Consider the following 17737-nt stretch of genomic DNA (forward strand, 5'->3'; position numbering starts at 1 on the left):
ACAGATGAAGGTCTGGCTGGGGCTGAGGGTCGGGGAGGGGGAGGAGAAGGAGGGAGGAGAAGGAGGGCAGGGTTATAATAGGGGCTTGACACTTAATAAAAGTGTTTGACTTTTATCTGGAAAGTCACAGGATCCAATAATGATTGGGGAATATCAAGAGGGCCACTACAAGTGTTTTTTTAATTAGTACTAAACTTTTAAGCTGAAATAGAGCATACATTCAGAAAAGGGTACAGTGATCATCTCAATAAATTTCCACAAAATGAAGAGCCACTGTAACCAGCATCTAAACCAAGAGACAGAACATCAGCAGCAGAAGATTCCCTCAGACCCCCTGTTCCCAGTCACTGCTGTCGACCCAAAGGCGACTGCTATTCTCACTTGTCCCACTGTGGAGAGCGTTGCCTGTTCTGGAATATTATACAAATGGAACCGTGAAGTCTGTGCTCTCTTGTATCTGCAAGGGGAGTCTTTCATGAGCTATCTGGTGGTGTCCTGGCGGGTCAGTCAGGAAAGCTATGACTGTTCTCCTCCTGTCCCGAGCCTCCTGTAAGGCAGCATTTTAATCTTTCCTGAGAGGGGATATTTCACCAAATCATGATGAGGAAACAGATTCAAGATTTTAGCTTTCCACAGTGCCAGAAGCCCCCAGTAACAGTGCACTGGAAGCAGAGCCGGGGTGGGCTCTGTAGAAATGGGCCGGGAAGTCAGAGGGAGGGGACTCCTTCAGGATCCCCGAGGTGCTGACTCAGCCTCTGCCCTCCTACCCCCAGGATGCGGACTTTCAGGGAGGGGGGATTTTTGTGTTAAAAGCATAGACTTTTTGTGTGAGATGTTCCAGTCGCTAACATAAGCATAAAAGGCACCTCCCAAAGAGCTTTCCAAAACCAGCAGCCCTACCCGTATGGATAGCAATGGTGGCCGCAGTGCACCTGTTGGTGACTTTGGGGCCCACGAGAAGCTGAGGGAGAAACACCGCATTTGCTCCTGCTCTATGCAGCCTGCCCGCATCGCTGTGCTGGGCGAGCTCGCACCAGCTTGGGAAGCCATTGTACACATCTCTTCCTAACCCTGTGCTCGGTGACCTGATGTTGGTTGCGTGAAACTGGCCATGATGGGAGTATTTACACCACAGAAATCAGTAAACACTACAAATCGGTCCTCTGCTCCCATATCCCCTGGAGAGCTGGTGGTTAAACACTGACCAGCGTACGTTTCTGAATCCCCGGCTGATGAAGCAGACCTTAATCTAATGTTACAGTGGTGCTGTCTGCAGGTGAACGTGTGCCTGTGTGATTGCTTCCCACCACCACAGCCCACCGGGAAGAACCGCAAGTCTGTGGAGAGAAGTTATCCTTTCACTCCAGGCTAATCTGCTTGCTTCCACAACCTGCAGAATTTCAAAAATGTAAATGAAGGCAAAAGCAAAGCCTTCCTCTCAAAGAAAAAAAGGCAATTTATATTTCTCTCAGACATTTGCTCTGACAACTACCAAGCACTGTGCAAAACATTTCCTCAGACAAGGAAAACTACCATTTGCTGCTTATATAGTTCTTTCTATTTCTTATTACAGACTATATACAAACAAAGTAAAACATTTACAACTAGTGAGATACTATATGTACCGATGGAAATTCCCATTAAAGACCTGCAACCATTATAGGTTTGTAGAATTCCATGAGAACAAAACCATTTTGCTCTAAAAGTATGAAGAGTCACTTTAATACGATTAGTTTCTTCCATAACTACTTGTCAAAATATGAGGTGTTCGCACCAGTCAGAATGGCCATCATCAAAAAATCTACAAACAATAAATGCTGGAGAGGGTGTGGAGAAAAGGGAACCCTCTTGCACTATTGGTGGGAATGTAAATTGATACAGCCACTATGGAGAACAGTATGGAGGTTGCTTAAAAAACTAAAAATAGAATTACCATATGACCCAGCAATCCCACTACTGGGCATATACCCAGAGAAAACCATAATTCAAAAAGACACATGTACCCCAATGTTCACTGCAGCACTATTTACAATAGCCAGGACATGGAAGCAACCTAAATGTCCATCAACAGAGGAACAGATAAAGAAGATTTGGTACCTATATACAATGGAATATTACTCAGCCGTAAAAAGAACAAAATAATGCCATTTGCAGCAATATGGATGGACCTAGAGATTGTCATACTGAGTGAAGTAAGTCAGACACAGAAAAACAAATATATGATATTGCTTACATGTGGAATCTAAAAAAAAAAAGGCTACAAATGAACTTATCTACAAAACAGAAATAGAGTTACAGATGTAAAAAATAAACTATGGTTACTGGGGGGTAAGGGGGGGGAGGGATAAATTGGGAGATTGGGATTGACACATACCCACTACTATATATAAAATAGATAACTAATAAGGACCTACTATATAGCACAGGGAACTCTACTCAATACTCTATAATGGCCTATACGGGAAAAGAATCTAAAAAAAGAGTGGATATATGTATAACAGATTCACTTTGCTGTACACCTGAAACTAACACAACATTGTAAATCAACTATACCCCAATAAAAATTTAAAAATGAGGTGTTTTGTTACCTCTATCAATGGAATAGTGAGGTTACAGATCAGAATTTTGAAAATTCTCTTGCATCACAGTGGCATCAATGACACAAACAATGTAAGCAAGGTTGGCCTCTAGTACAAGAATCCCAACACTGAGGACAGGGTGCTTCATGGCAGTGGTACCTGGAGGGTGGAACATAAGTAGGGCTTTGGGGGGTGGGGGCCTGCTAATGTTCCCTTCCCTGGGTTGCACTGGTTACTTAGGTGTGTTCACTTGATAAAAAATCCATCAAATTGTACATTTATGAGTTATACACTTTTGTGTGTGTGTTATACTTCAATAAAAGGTTAAAAAAAACCCAAAGAGGCAAATTTAATAGAAGATACATGCATTCTTCAAATGAGCTATATCTGTATGAACACCATGTATGTATCTTATTCTAGCTCCTTCTCTTTTGCTCAAATATTTAAAGCACACAGTGCAGGAAAAATACCCCAGCACATTACGGCGGCTCATCTTCACTAATGGCTACTGACTCTCTTATCAATGAGGAGAAGGTTGCTTCGCTGTTAAATATTAGACAAGGTTACTGGCTTACATTTGTGTTACAGACTTAATGTTTGTGTCTCCACAAATTCATATGTTGGAGCCCTAGCCCCCAGTGTGATGGTATTTGGAGATGGTGGCCTTTGAGAGGTGATTAGATCACCAGGGTGGAGCCCTCGTGATGGGATTAGTGCCCTATATAAGAAGAGACAGGAGAGAGTTCTGTATCCCTCTTTCCATTATGTGAGAACAGGGCAAGAAGACCACCATCTGCAAACCAGGAGGAGGGTTCTCACCAGAACCTGACCATGCTGGCACCCTGATCTCAGACTTTCCAGCCTCCAGAACTGTGAGAAACAAATTTCTGTTGTTTGAGCCAGGGGTCCCCAAACCCTGGGCTGTGGACCAGTACCGGTCTGTGGCCTGTTAGGAATCCGGTTGCACAGCAGGAGATGAGTGGAGGGTGGGCGGGCGGGCAGGCAAGCGAGCGAAGCTTCATCTGCCGCTCCCCATAGCTCACATTACCGCCTGAATCATCCCCCCCGCCCCCCAGGTCTGTGGAAAAACTGCCTTCCACAAAACCAGTCCCCGGTGCCAATAAGGTTGGGGACCACTGGTTTAAGACACCCAGTCTGTGGTATTCTGTTACAGCAGCTCAAGCAGACTAAGGTAACTTGAAATATCATTCATGACTATATATTTTTCATATGTACCTTTATTGAAGTATAAGTGATATAGAAAGAACTGCACCTATTTAATGTGCATAATTTGATGAGTTTGGACATATGCCAACACTTGTGATACCATCACCACAATCAAGGCAGTAGATATATCCAACACCTCCCAAAGTGTCCTTGTGTCCCTTGGGTTTTGTTTTTATTTGTGTGTGTGGTAAGAACACACCTGATATTTACCCTCTTAACAAATGTGAAGTGCACAATCCCATATTGTTAAGTATAGGCACTGTGCTGTACAGCAGCTCTCTATGACTTATTTATCTAGCGTAACTGAAACTTTATGCCCATTGAACAATGGAAAGTTGTTGTATCATGACTATTTCTGATAAAGTGTTTCCAATATGATTCTGAGCCTCTCCTTATTCTCTGATGTTGTATTTTATTTTTGAAGATATTGCTTATTTTTACCTGATTAAGACATAATTGCTCACAATCTTGTTTCCAGGGGGAAAAAATCCTTCTTTGCCAAGTTGATGGCAGAACTCTCCCCACACTCCATGAAAACACAGACATAGCAAATAGATCTGTCTAATGCACTTGTCAAAGGTGCTACCTCTTTTTATTACTACAGAATATTTTATTAAAGAAAAAATCTGATGAAGTACTTTAGACAAATACAGATGAAAATGTAGCTGTTACCACAAAACATGAGGCCTGGCCCAGCATTTGTGTAATATCTTTAATGGGCAATGAAAATGTTTCCTCTCCTATATTGCTGGTGTAAGTATAAGTTAGGATGGTACGAATTTGACAGTAGCTATCGAATTTTAAACATATGTAGTCTTGAAGCCAGCAGGTCCAATTCTGGGACTCTTTGCTCCTGAAACATCTACCTGTGCGCGGTAGGGTGTAACCGCCAGGATGTGCACTGGCGTATTTACCATCAGCTAGAATGCAAAACTGAAACCTAAATGTGCATTAGCAGGAAAGTGGTAAAATAAATTATGGCTCATCCATACCCGGAAATGCACCACCATGATATGGGAATATAGGGAATATCACATTTTAAAAATCGGGTGCTCAAAAAATAAAATAAAATAAAAATCGGGTGGATCAGTGTGTGCTATATGAAAAACTGCCCATGATGTATGGATCACTTAAAAAGAGTAAGTTGCAAAATAACAAATCTCACCATATGATCTCACATTAATGAAAATGCTTCTTCCCCCTATACATATGTATATTATATACATAATGGATATATGTATACACACATTATACATACATAACTGAGCTTAGAGAAAGGTATAGATGGACATCCATCAAATCATTGGTGACGGGAATACATACCAAGTTTGGGGGATTTGGAGGGACTTTCACTTTATTCCTTATCCACTTCCTTCATGGTTTAACTCATTTTTTTCCACAAGTTTATATTCATTCGTATATAAATACATATATATATACACACACACACATATATATACACATATGTATATACACACATAGCTATACATATAATACAAATATATATATTTGGAAAACCCTGCTTCCTTTCCTCCATCTGTGATTACACTCTCTCATATACTCCTGTAACTCAGAAGTTAGGCATGGGTGCCTGTTCTTTCAAGTACAATATAGTTGACTCTCCTACTTGAAAACTGAATTTTTCATTAAATAATACAGAATAAAGAGAGAGCTGTTTATGATTGTTTTCTTACCATTTCCGTGGGTGAGACGTGCCACAGAGAAACTGTCCTCTCCTCAGCTTCACTGTTTATAGAGACATACGAAGGCTGGTAGACTTTGGTTGGTTCTATCACCAGAACCTAAAAGAGCAGATTTCTGTAATGTGTGGGAACATGCCACATAGGTTATCTTGCCCAGTGAGGAAGTGGGAAGCTCTGGACTCCACAGATCCTCTACGTGTACTTACTATGCAGCAACCCTGCTCTAGGACCAGTGGATACGGCGGCCCACAATCCCTTCCCTATGGGAGGTCTATGCTCTGATGGGGCAGACAGTGTAACCAACAGACAAGGATATGCAATAACATAACATACAGACCTCTGAAGAAAATAAGGCAGAATAATGGTGAGGAAGGGGTGGGGGACACTTCTTGAGACAGAGGGGCCAAGAAAGGCTTGCCCGAGGAAGTCACAGAGAAGAAAGGAAGGCTACAGTTTTTGAGAGAAATTAGGAAGTAAACTTGAGAATCCACAGGTAGGTACCCAAGTCTGCAAAAAATGCAAGAGGACGAAGAGTGAGGTGACAGTCCATCAGTCATATTTTATTTTGCTGGGGGAGAGGGAGGGAGGGAGGGAAGGAAGGAAGGAGAGGAGGAGGGAGAGATGAAGAGGAACGGGGTAAAAAAGGGGGAGAGAGATAGAGAGAGAATGAATTTCCAAAGCAAATGTTTATTGCTAAACTGGGGTAGAGATTACATGAGTGTCTGTCCCATTATTTTTTTTGTACCTTTCAGTAGGTTTGAAATATTTCATAATTCAAAGAAGATTTAAAAACTTATTACCCAGGCACAAAATCATTATCATAATCATTTCAAACAACGTAATCTTTTATTCGATGTTTCATGAAATTCTGAACACTGAATGTTCACAAAATCTTATGACATAAACACGAAACACAATTATCTGAAGTTCAGTTTCTGGGATGCTTAGATGTCTTACTTATGACTCCTTATAAGATGATCATAAAACTGAAACAAAAACTCAATGAAAAGCTAAAAGCGGTTTTGCTTTTCAATAAAGTTTTAAAAAGTAATTAGTGGCACTGGAGGCAAACCAAAGCTCAACAGGAAACAGCTGTGAATTTGAAAATTTTACTATTAGTGTTGCATTGTTGTGGAACCAAGTTTCTCCTCCTCAGCACTATGGACATTTTGGGCTGGATAATTCTGTGTTGGGGGCAGGAGACTGTCCTGTGCATTGTGGGAGGTTTAGTGGCATCCTTGGCCTCCACCCCACTAGATGCCAGTAGCAACACCTTTCCCACAGTTATGACAACCAAAATGTCTCCAGACGTTTCCAAACGGCCTCTGGGGGACAAAAATCACTCCTAGTTGAGAACCACTATTTTAGAGGATATAGCCAGCTTTTTCTAGTGAGTTGATCTCTCGCTGGCTGATTCTACATAAGATTGATGGCTCTTTTAACATTTTCAGTTACTCTAAGGGTTTCTTCCTTTCAGAGTATTCAATAATTAGATAGTACCAACCCCAGTTTCTTTTTTTTTTTATCTTAAAAAAATGGATTTAGCATCTCTTACTGGAAATCTGAGTCCATTAGTAACTTCATTTGTTGCCTCAAAAATTATATCTAACCAGAAGTTCAGCCGTTCTTGCCTGGGTGAATGTTCAATAATGGGTTTCTTGAAGCGCTGAATTAATAACAAGTTCTGAACTAATGATCGCAGGTACCTGGAAAAATCATGAGCACCAATAAATTAGATTCCCAAAGAAACGGAATTCAGTTCTACTCCCTTTAAAAGAAGTTTCCCAAAAGCCTTATTTCTTAAATTCACAGTGTGTAGCAAGTACTTCTTAATAATTTGGCAACCACATACTTAATTAAAAGAAACCCAAACGGGGCAAAATAAGCTTGTCCAACAAACATACAACATTGCTTTTACCAACATTGGGCTAAACCTCAGTTTTGGTACATTGTGTGCAAAGCATAGAGACTGGCAAGCATTTGCTATCTTAATTAACAAGAGCAAGTGGTTTGAACTTCAAAGCAACTGCAAAATGACAAAATTTCAAACTCAGTATCTTCTTCTTTTCTAACTACCCTTTTTATTTTGAGATAATTATATATTTACATAGTTATAAGAAACAATACAGAGAGATCCCATGTGCCCTTGGTTTACCCCAATGGTAACATCATGTAAAATTCTAGAATAATATCACAATCAGGATACTGACATTGATACAGTCAAGATAGAAAATATTTCCATCCACAAGGATCCCTCATGTTTCCCTTCTATAGCCACGCCAACTTCCTTCCCATCCCCATCCCCTCTTTGACCTCTGGCAATCACTAATATTAAACTCGATGTACTTTCTTTTAAAAAAAATTAGATCTGACCTGGTAGATGTTGAATTTATAAGGTCTTCAATCTCACCACACCTTTACTATCTTTAGGCAAACTGAACTCTTTGAAACATAGTTGCCAGGCAGTGGTAGTCACATCCTCTCTGGTAGTGAATGGGGTTGGTGGGGAGGTGTTTCTGCTGATAGTATCAGAGTATTATTTTGCCCTTTGAGGATAAAGTCTGGAGCTATCCTGGGAAGGCAGATCAGCTAGGCTCTGACTGACTTGCTTGGGTACTGTGTAGTAAAGGATTAATTCAGCAGGACTGGGTTGCCCAAGTATACATTCCAAAGAAAGGTGTGGCCCTTGACTGGCTTCTGAGAGATCACTTCTAAGCCCTTGGGATATCCTGCCTGCTAAGAGTCTCTGTCTACCTGGGGCCTTGCACCAGGCCAGCTAGTTTACGCTAACAGTATGATTCATGGTGGGGACCTTGGGCCATGCTGTACCAGTGTGATCTCCAGAGAGGCTGGGGACTCAGTGACTAAGGTCAGCTACGTGGGTGCTTCATGGCTACATAATTGACCCCCAGTAAAAACCCTGGACACCAAGGCTTGGTGAGCTTCCCTGGTTGACAATAATTTGTACATGTTGTCACATATCATTGCTGGGAGAATTAAGCACTGTCCATGGCTCCACTGGGAGAGGACAACTGGAAGCTTATGCCTGGTCTCTCCTGAGCTCTGCCCTATGTGCCTTTTGCCTTTGCTGCTTTTAATCTATATACTCTTACTGCAATAAACCATAACCATGAGTAGAATAGCTTTTCTGAGTTCTGTGAGTTCTTCTAGCAAATCGTGAACCTCAGGGTGGTCTTGAACCCACAACAATAGGTACCAACACTGTAAGTCAGTCCAGGTTCTGATGTAACAGGAATGTATTCACGCCTCAGGTCTCCTCTCCAGAGTCAGCTCTGTCTGGCTCAGATGCAACAATGCACCTTAAAATTAGAATTCTGCAAACAGCAGCCACTCCAGGAGGGCTGGAAGCTCAGCCTGCCTCTGTGTTCTCTCAGCCTCAGAAAACTTTCAAGAGGTTAATAGGGTTTCAGGGTCAAACTTAAGTCCTCCAGATGGGAAAGAAATACAGTCAAACTAGATATGAACGTTGAGATTCCTACCCCTGAGAGTCCAGATTGGCCCACTGAGCTGAGAAATAGAAGGGGACAGACGAACATGGATCGTTAAAAGTAAAAAATTTTAAATTATGTAAGTAATCCAAATGCATTTTAGACAAATCAGAAAATAGAGTTAAAAAAGCAGATTACAAACTTCTTAACCTGCTACCTCCCTGAGACAGTCACTATCAATATGTTGGAGCAAATCCATGACTCATCATTTTCTCATTATACAAATATCTACTGAGAATCTATTATGAAACTGTAGCAATCAATAATATAACCACAACTCTAATGGAGCTTAATGTCTATTGGGAAGTCCGCTATTGCCCAACCCTCCCAGACCCTCCTCTGAGTCACATATGAAACAGAGGTTTTTAATTAAAATGAGTCCATATAAAACAGTAGTTCTCAAAGTGTGGTCCCCAGACTAGCGTCAGCTTGTAATTTCTAAATGCAAATTCTCAGGCCCCCACCCTACACCCTTTGAACCAGAAATCCGAAGGGTTAGGCCCAGCAATCTGTGTTTTAATCAACACAGGTGATTCTGATAATGTCAAAGTCTGAGCACTGATATAGAAAAATATACCCTGCATCTGGCTTTTCTTATTCAGTGATAAACCATGAACACATTTCCATGTCTCCAAGTATTCTTTCTTACACATTTTAATGGCTGTATAATGTGCTAACCTAGGGCCACTGCTGGGCCACCATTTTCTTGATCATATCTATAATAGGTGTTTTAGTTCCAGTTTTCATTTGTGATGAAAATCATTTTCTTGGTGTACTTTTAGTTTTACTATCTGCTTTCTCACAAATGCACAATATGTACTGATACCCAAGAACGTTCTGCTCTTGAGGACCTACGTGGCCTGAAAAGATTAACAGGGCTGAGAGTTTTGTCTTGGAGACATAGCATGTAGGGATACGTTGTGTGTGTGGGTGTCTGTCTGTCTGTCTTTCCCTCCCGTCACATAAAACCAAGCGAGGCCTCAAGAGTTGCTCCTTCTGCCCTAACTTTGCTTTAATGAAGAAGTCAGAAGGAAAAACATAGCAATTGCTATTATTTTTGGCATTCACACATTTTCCTCCTGGGGGAAACCTTTCAGAACAAGATCAGATATTGACATGGGTGATGAAAACACATAGACCTGACTCACCAGACTGGAGGTTTCAGTTTGAACAACCTCTCTGCTGCCTGGACAGCTTTCCCAACATCATTGGCCAACATGCTGACGTTGAAGAACTGACCCACATCCCAGTAATTGTTCATTTTCTCCAAGCTCCCTTTTCTTCCCAACAAACTGTTCAGCCGGACACCTTAAGAATTTGAATTTTAGATAAAGTTATGAAAAGTCTTCCTAGTTTCCACCATATTATGTAAGCCTTTAGAGGAGAAAATGGGCATTTTATTCGGGCTACTGCCTCAGGTGTGCTATCATACAGTAACTGTTCCTTTTGAAATATAATGTTGGTTATTTGGACATAATTTTTAATGCTGAACTTGTGTTACCAAAGCATATCAACAACTGCAGTCATAAACAGCTTTACCTATTTTCCTTAGCTCCATGGAAGTTTCAAATTGCTGTCCAGCAACTATCAGCAAAACTGCAAGGTTGATTCCTGAATAAAGAGATGGCTGGAGCTCAAACCCTTTGCAATACCTGTAATTACAGAACCACCAAATTCCTATTATATCATTTTATTATGGTAGAGGGAAAAAGGGCAAATACTAGCACAAACCAACCTTCTCATGAACATTTTTACTACTCTAATTTATTGTTTTACAGCTATCCTCCAGCCGCCCATGTTTACTAACAGCCACATGTAGCAGTCAGACAGCTTCTTAAAAATGTCATAATAGGGACTTCCCTGGTGGTCCAGTGGGTAAGACTCCACGCTCCCAATGCAGGGGGCCCGGGTTTGATCCCTGGTTGGGGAACTGGATCCCGCATGCTGCAACTAAGAAGCCCGCATGCTGCAACTAAGAAGCCCGCATCCCGCAACTAAAGATCCCGCGTGCCGCAACGAAGATCCAGCAGAGCCAAAATAAATAAATAAATACATACATAAATGTTTTTTAAAATGTCATAATAGCAACACAGTAACTAACACTAGAGAGTTTTAAAATCTTTCTTCAGAGGGTTTAGAGTTTTAAAATAAAAGCCATGATCACCGTATAAAGTAAGGAAACTATATTAAAGGGTACAAAAGAAATTTAAAACCTATTATAATTCTACTCCCAAAAGTAGAACACAATTTGATGTCCACATATCATTTTTAAAGTTATACTCCATTTGCACATTGAGCATTTTTTATTTCGTGAAAATCACAACAGGAATAGGCTCTTTCTCTGCAGGCAGTCTGTTTGCTTATATCATGAAATGGAATTATTTTTTCATGTATGAAGCAGTACTGCCAAAACCCTGGATCGCAAAGAGCAGTGGCATATCAAGTGAGAGAAGGGGGCTTCCCTGGTGGCGCAATGGTTAAGAATCCACCTGCCAATACAGAGGACACAGGTTCGAGCCCCGGTCTGGGAAGATCCCACATGCCACAGAGCAATTAAGCCCGTGCGCCACAACTACTGAGCCTGCGCTCTAGAGGCCGTAAGCCACAACTACTGAAGCCCGCACACCACAACTACTGAAGCCCGCATGCCTAGAACCCGTGCTCCGCAACAAGAGAAGCCACCACAATGAGAAGCCCGCACACCACAACGAAGAGTAGCCCCCGCTCGCCACAACTAGAGAAAGCCCGTGTGCAACGAAGACCCAACGCAGCCAAAAATAAAATAAATAAAATAAATAAATAAATTTATTAAAAACATAATAAAGTGAGAGAAGGGGCAGGGATCTATTACATTAGGATAAAGAACAAGATCCAAAACTGTGAATACCATTTTTATACCAAAAGGTTAACCATGCCTTTTTTAATTCTCTTATTTATTCTTTTTTCTATGCATAAAAATTTTCTTTCTCTTCCATGAGCGAGTATGAACATCATGATCAGGAAAAAAAGAATTTGATCAACGAAGTAATGATGTAAAAATTTCTTTTTGTAAACCAGGACTGATTTTATCAGTCGTGTGACAACAGGAGGATCAAACACCAACAAAACATTAAATTGTGGAAGGGAGAACTTATCAGTTAAATCTGACCATAAATCATAAAATCAGTTAAAATCTGATTTTATGAGCTTTGGGGCATGATACAAGTACCCTCAGAGGGACTAGAGGATATCAAGAAAGTCATTCCAACCCTAGTCAACAGAATTCCAATAAAATTGAAACCTCTCCCCCACTCCCCCGGGTATGTCTTGGGGATTTTAAATTCCATATCCTACTGTATTTGATTTTTCATTTTCTTTTACTATGAAAAGTTATCTGGGAAGAGGGCAGAGAGGGTGACTTCTCTGTGCTTCTTATTCACAAATGAAACAGGCCCGGCTTGGGGACAGACAAGTCTTGAACTCGGAGTCAGGACTGCAGTCCCAGGTTTGTGTCTGACCAGCCCCGCGACCTTGGACCAGCCCCTGCCTCTCTGAGCTGCGTGTTCCACATCCCTATCTGAGAGCAAGGTGACCCTCATGGTCTCACCGGAGCCATCATGCCCTGACCAGAAGACTACGCTTTATTTGCTCCTGTATCCACTGCCACGACCTTCTCAAGTGCATGCAGAAGGCTCCTCTGACTTCCTTGAAGGAGCCACTGGCAGTAATTTCCTGACCTGGAGGTTGAATTCTTGGCCATGATGGTGGGAACACAGCTTCCTATTTTGGCTGTACCAAACTTTAATTTCCCTTCCTTTCCCTTCCCTTCAACACCTTGAGTGATTTCTCTTGAGCATACAGTGCACTGGTGCTACTGGGGATTAACTAAGACTAAAACAAGGTCCCCGCCCTCTAAGAACCTATACCGTGATGGAAGTGATAGTATTTTCACTAATTGTGTGTAATTTTCATGAGTGTGGTAACCTAAAACCACACAAATCCAAGTCTAGAGGGACTCACAGAAAACAGAGAGGCTTGAGATGCGGCATGAAGATGGATAGAATTGTAACAGTAGTGATTTAGAAAGGGAACCCCCAGCATAGAAAATGGCAGAAGAAGAGATGGGAGTTTGGGGAGCTCCTAAGGAACTTCAATTTACTTGGACATATATCAGATAGTGGGAAACAGGGCTAGGGGCAGGATGGAGAAAGTCTGCAAAGCACCTAGAATGGTGATCTAAGAGTTTGAAGTTTTATTTAATAGGGAGTGGAGAGCCATTTTGGATCTTTGAGCTTTAGGAGGAGTAAACTGTCAATCTATGAAGGACAGACTTTAGAGACACCAAGCAGAGAGCCTACTTGGGATACTGTTCTGGCAAGAGAGCAAAAAAAAAGTGGCGTCAATTAGGGGTGGTGGTGATGGGAAAGGATGGGTAGGGAGTGAGGGAAGACTCACAGAAGGACTGGAATTGGGACCTGACTGTATGGGGAGATAAGTGAGTGAAAGTTATCAAACATTAACCAAAAGTGTATGCCTAGAAGGCTAAAGAATGGTTGTAAGAAAGCAAGACAATGGAAGCCATCCCTTGTGGAGAGGAGGAAACGACTTCAGCCTTAGACATGTTGAGTCTTAAATACCAGCACCATCTTGAGGTAGAACAGGTGGGCAAAGAGAGGGGTGATGTGGGGCCAAAGCTTAGGATAGAGGGTGGGCTGGAGATCAACTAAAGGTTCCAAGGTGTGGGAGTGACTGGGATCACCAGGGAAAAGTGCAGATGGAGAGAAGAGGGAAGAGGACAAAGTCCAACGTGTATGGAAGGAAAACAAAGAGGAGGCAGGAGAGGGGGAGAGGAAGCAGTTAGAATTAAATTGAGACTGCAGCAGCAATACCAAGAACTCTTGTGATGGAAATGGATGGTGTAGGCTGTTGGCTCTACCTTTAAAATATATCCAGGTTCTGACACCTCATCATTTTCATCACTACTACCCTGGTTCAAGTCCCCATCAGCTCTTCTCTGAATTTCTGCAGTATTCTCCTAACTGTTCCCTGCTTCTGCCCTCACCCATGTGATAGATTATTTAATAACCACAAAGCCCTCCCATCCCACTATGCACACGCCTTTGCCATGTCTCCCACCCACAGGTTGGAGTCTATTTCTCCACCCCTTTGAATCTGGGCTGACCATGTGATTTGCTCTGACCAAGAACATGTGGCAGAACTGACCTTACGTGAGTTCCTGAGCCTTAAGAGGCTTTCTGGCTTCCACATCCACTCTCTGAGAATGCTGCCCACCATGTAAGAGAGCTGGTCTACCAGGATTAGAACTACCCGTTAGAGAATGGAGGCTCACCACCAACAGCCAGCACCAGCTGTCAAGTGTGTATGAGGCCATTTTGGACCTTCCAGCCCTGCTGATTCTCCAGATGACTACAACTTTAGGAGTGAGCTCAGCACTTAAGGAGTGAAATGAGCAGAGGAACTGCCTGGGCAATCCATAGAATCATGAGAAGTCATAAATCACTGTTTTAAGCCACTAAGTTTTGGAGATGCTTGGGGGTTTTTTTGGGTTTGTTTTTTTGGCCAAGCCGCGTGGCTTGCAGAATCTTAGTTCCCCGACCAGGGATTGAACCCAGGGCTTCGGTAGTGAGAGTGCAGAGCCCTAACCACTGGACCACCAGGGAATTCCCTGGAGATGCTTGTTATGCAGCAAATGATAGCTGACACACCCCCTAAAATGTATTCATAACAGTGAGAGTACTCTGGTTAAAATGCATGTCAGATCTTGTCACTCCTCTGCTCAGAATATTCCAGCACTGTATCATCTCACTCAGAGTAAAAGGGTCTTCTCTCCCATTTCCTGCCACTCTCCCCCTTGCTCCTGCCTCATCATCCTTGAGCATGCTCAGCATGCTTCCTCCTCAGGGTCTTTGCCCTTGTTATCCCCTCCTTCTGGAACACAGTTATCTGCAAGGCTCATTCCCTCATCACCTTTACATCTTTATTCACCTTCACTGACCATCCTATATAAAACTGTAGACAACTCCCAGTCCTCCTTTCCCTCGTCCCTGATTAGCTTTTCCCCCTCACCATCAGCTGACATCCTATATATTTTACTGTATTTGTTTGTCTGACTTTCCTTACCAGCAATGCAAGGTCCATGAGGGCATGGATTCGTATCTGCTGTGTCTTTATCCCACCATCTAGAAAGTTACTGGCATGCAGTAAACCCTCAATAAACATTTGTTGAATAAATGAATGAGTAAGTAATGAACGGCTCATTGAGAAGATAATGCTACGACGATGGTGGAACAAGGTTCTGGAAGGAGTAGCTGGGAAGGAGTGTGCTGAGCCTCCTCGCCCCTATAAATGAGTGAACTTGTGGAAAGAATGTCACCAGTAGAAAAGCCTATTTCTAACGGTTTCCTCTTGGAAAAAGGAATCTGGAAATTCCCAGACCACATTTATGGCATTTTTTTCACTGCCAGCAAACAGGCAGACACACATATGTAGGGAAAAGACCTGGATCCTTAGCCTGTGCAATTCTATCCTTTGCAAAGATGCACGTGCTACTGACTAGGGCTGAGGGTTTACCACTCAATGGCATTGTCTCGGCTGGCATCATCTTTGCAGTCCGAATCCAAGAAGATGTCCTTGTATATCCTCCCGCAGAGGCAGAACATGTCGGGGGCCGGGTGGTCACAGCTCTGCAGAACCTGGAGCATGACCTGCAGAGCCTTCTCACGATCGCCTGTGCTGTTTCTTCTGAAAGATTCATGTGATAAGATGACAAATGTCTGAATCAAGACACGGGAGTATAGATGCATTCATTCTGTGAAAGGCTTGTGCTTTAGCAGGAAAAAAATCTAAATTATATTTCATTTTTCATATTCAAATGAAAGAACTGCTTAAGATCCACACCAGTAAGTCTCATTCAATCATACTCTGTCCTACCTGATCCTTCCTCTTTAAATTACACCTAGACTGTAGATGAAAGCATATGCAGATCAATGTATTTGGAAAGACAGAAAAAAAATAATATGGCAGCCTCCTGTCGTTGGATGGGAGAGTAAGGATTTCAGAAGCTAAGCCTGAATCATGAGGATGAGACAGTTTGACACAAGGTTCTTTTGGAAAAGTGGCAGGTCCCCAAATTCAGAAAGACAAGATGAATTTAGAAATGTACTCTGGCATTTCTTGACCTGAAATGCCTTGCCATCTTCAAACGGGGAAGGACTCTAGTAATTCCTGTTATACCCATCGGAATAAAAAATTATTTATATATTCATAAATCACAGTCTTCTTTATTATTCCATTATACGGTAAAATTTTCATTTTATGCACAGGAAATGGATTCCTTAGACAGTTGTTAAAATAATTTTTTGCCACAAAATAACTTGAGTTTGCGGCTGTGAAATATTAACAGTGTTCCGTTGAAGGTTTGGAAGCACAGGTCCATCAGAAGTGAGGACTGATTAAATCAACTATGGCTAATGATATTCACATTGTAAATATAAAATATTAAACATTATAAAAAGAAATGAAACAACGTCTATGTAATACTGCTGTGGAGAGATCTCCAGAATATCCTGTTAAGACAAGAAAGCAAGATGTTGAACACTGTGCACAGAATGCTACCTTTTTATTAAGAAAAGGGGGGGATGTGAATAAATATATGCATCTGCTTTCATTTTTTCAAAATGGAAGATAAAATAAAAGGTAACAAAAATGGCTACTGATAGGTGGAGGGAAAAAACACAATGAAGGGGGCAGGGACAGATAGAGGTTACACTTCTTGGAATTTGACTTTGAAACTATTGATACATAAGATTTTTACATAATTATAAAAGAAAATGAAATAATTTTGTAAATGTTGCCTAAAGACACTTTGCCAATGAACATACCGTCTGAATTTGCGGCTGGGGCAAAACAAAACAGATGAACCTGTGCATCCGGTTGATGGCTTTACCCACAAAAGAGAGAAACTAATTTATCACATGGCTTAAAAACACAGCAATTCGACTGTATTTTCCTAAGAGGATATAACCTAAGGAAAAAAATATAAATGCAAAGAAATCTTAAATAGTTTCCAGTAATCATACTGTTAGTGATAATACTAATACTGGTATTTTGAAAATGTTATATATTTACAGCATAGAATACAACAAACAATGATGTTAATTTAATATCATGAGGAACCAGATTTTTCAGCATAAGAGATACAAATACAAAATCACAGAACTAAAAATCCTATAGTCCTCAATTTGAATTGAAACATCAGTATGAATTCATGAGGTGGTTTCCCCAGCACCGTCTACCAAAAAGGCCCAAAGTAATGACCAACTGAGTAGCAGTGAGAACCTCCAAGCCCTGACTGGGGTCTGTAAACATTATCTCTCACTAAAGAAACCAGGACTCCTTGAAAGAATCGTTGATTCCAGATATGTCTAAGATGATCCTGGAACATCTTAACACACAAAGAAGCAAAGAAGCTACTAAACTCATATCAAAGACTCAGGAGCCAACCGGAATCAGTTTTTGGCCAAAGAGGGGACAACTTGAGCGTTAAGAAGAACAATAACTATAAAGTATTGAAACACATCAACTATCACTAAAATTATGAGTTCATAATGATCTTATAAAACCTCACTGGTCACTCTTGGAGGATGCTAACAAACGAATTCATTGTTCTTGAAAACTGATCAAGGCAAAATTAAGCATATAGCTTCCTTTTCCCATACAA

General features: G+C 41.4%; 1 protein-coding gene across 1 annotated transcript in view; it reads right to left on the minus strand.

Annotated features, from left to right (window-relative positions):
• Positions 1–17737, minus strand: part of MAP3K15 (mitogen-activated protein kinase kinase kinase 15) — a 147301-nt gene that overhangs the window by 41546 nt on the left and 88018 nt on the right. The window contains exons 7-11 of the mRNA XM_068532581.1: positions 15589–15759; positions 10558–10670; positions 10167–10326; positions 7065–7215; positions 5501–5608 (exon numbers count right to left, since the gene is read on the minus strand). Of these exons, the coding sequence (XP_068388682.1) occupies positions 5501–5608; positions 7065–7215; positions 10167–10326; positions 10558–10670; positions 15589–15759 (703 nt within the window). The remainder of the gene's footprint in view (positions 1–5500; positions 5609–7064; positions 7216–10166; positions 10327–10557; positions 10671–15588; positions 15760–17737) is intronic.

Source organism: Eschrichtius robustus, chromosome X (genome assembly GCF_028021215.1).
Source record: "Eschrichtius robustus isolate mEscRob2 chromosome X, mEscRob2.pri, whole genome shotgun sequence".
NCBI classification, from domain to species: domain Eukaryota; kingdom Metazoa; phylum Chordata; class Mammalia; order Artiodactyla; family Eschrichtiidae; genus Eschrichtius; species Eschrichtius robustus.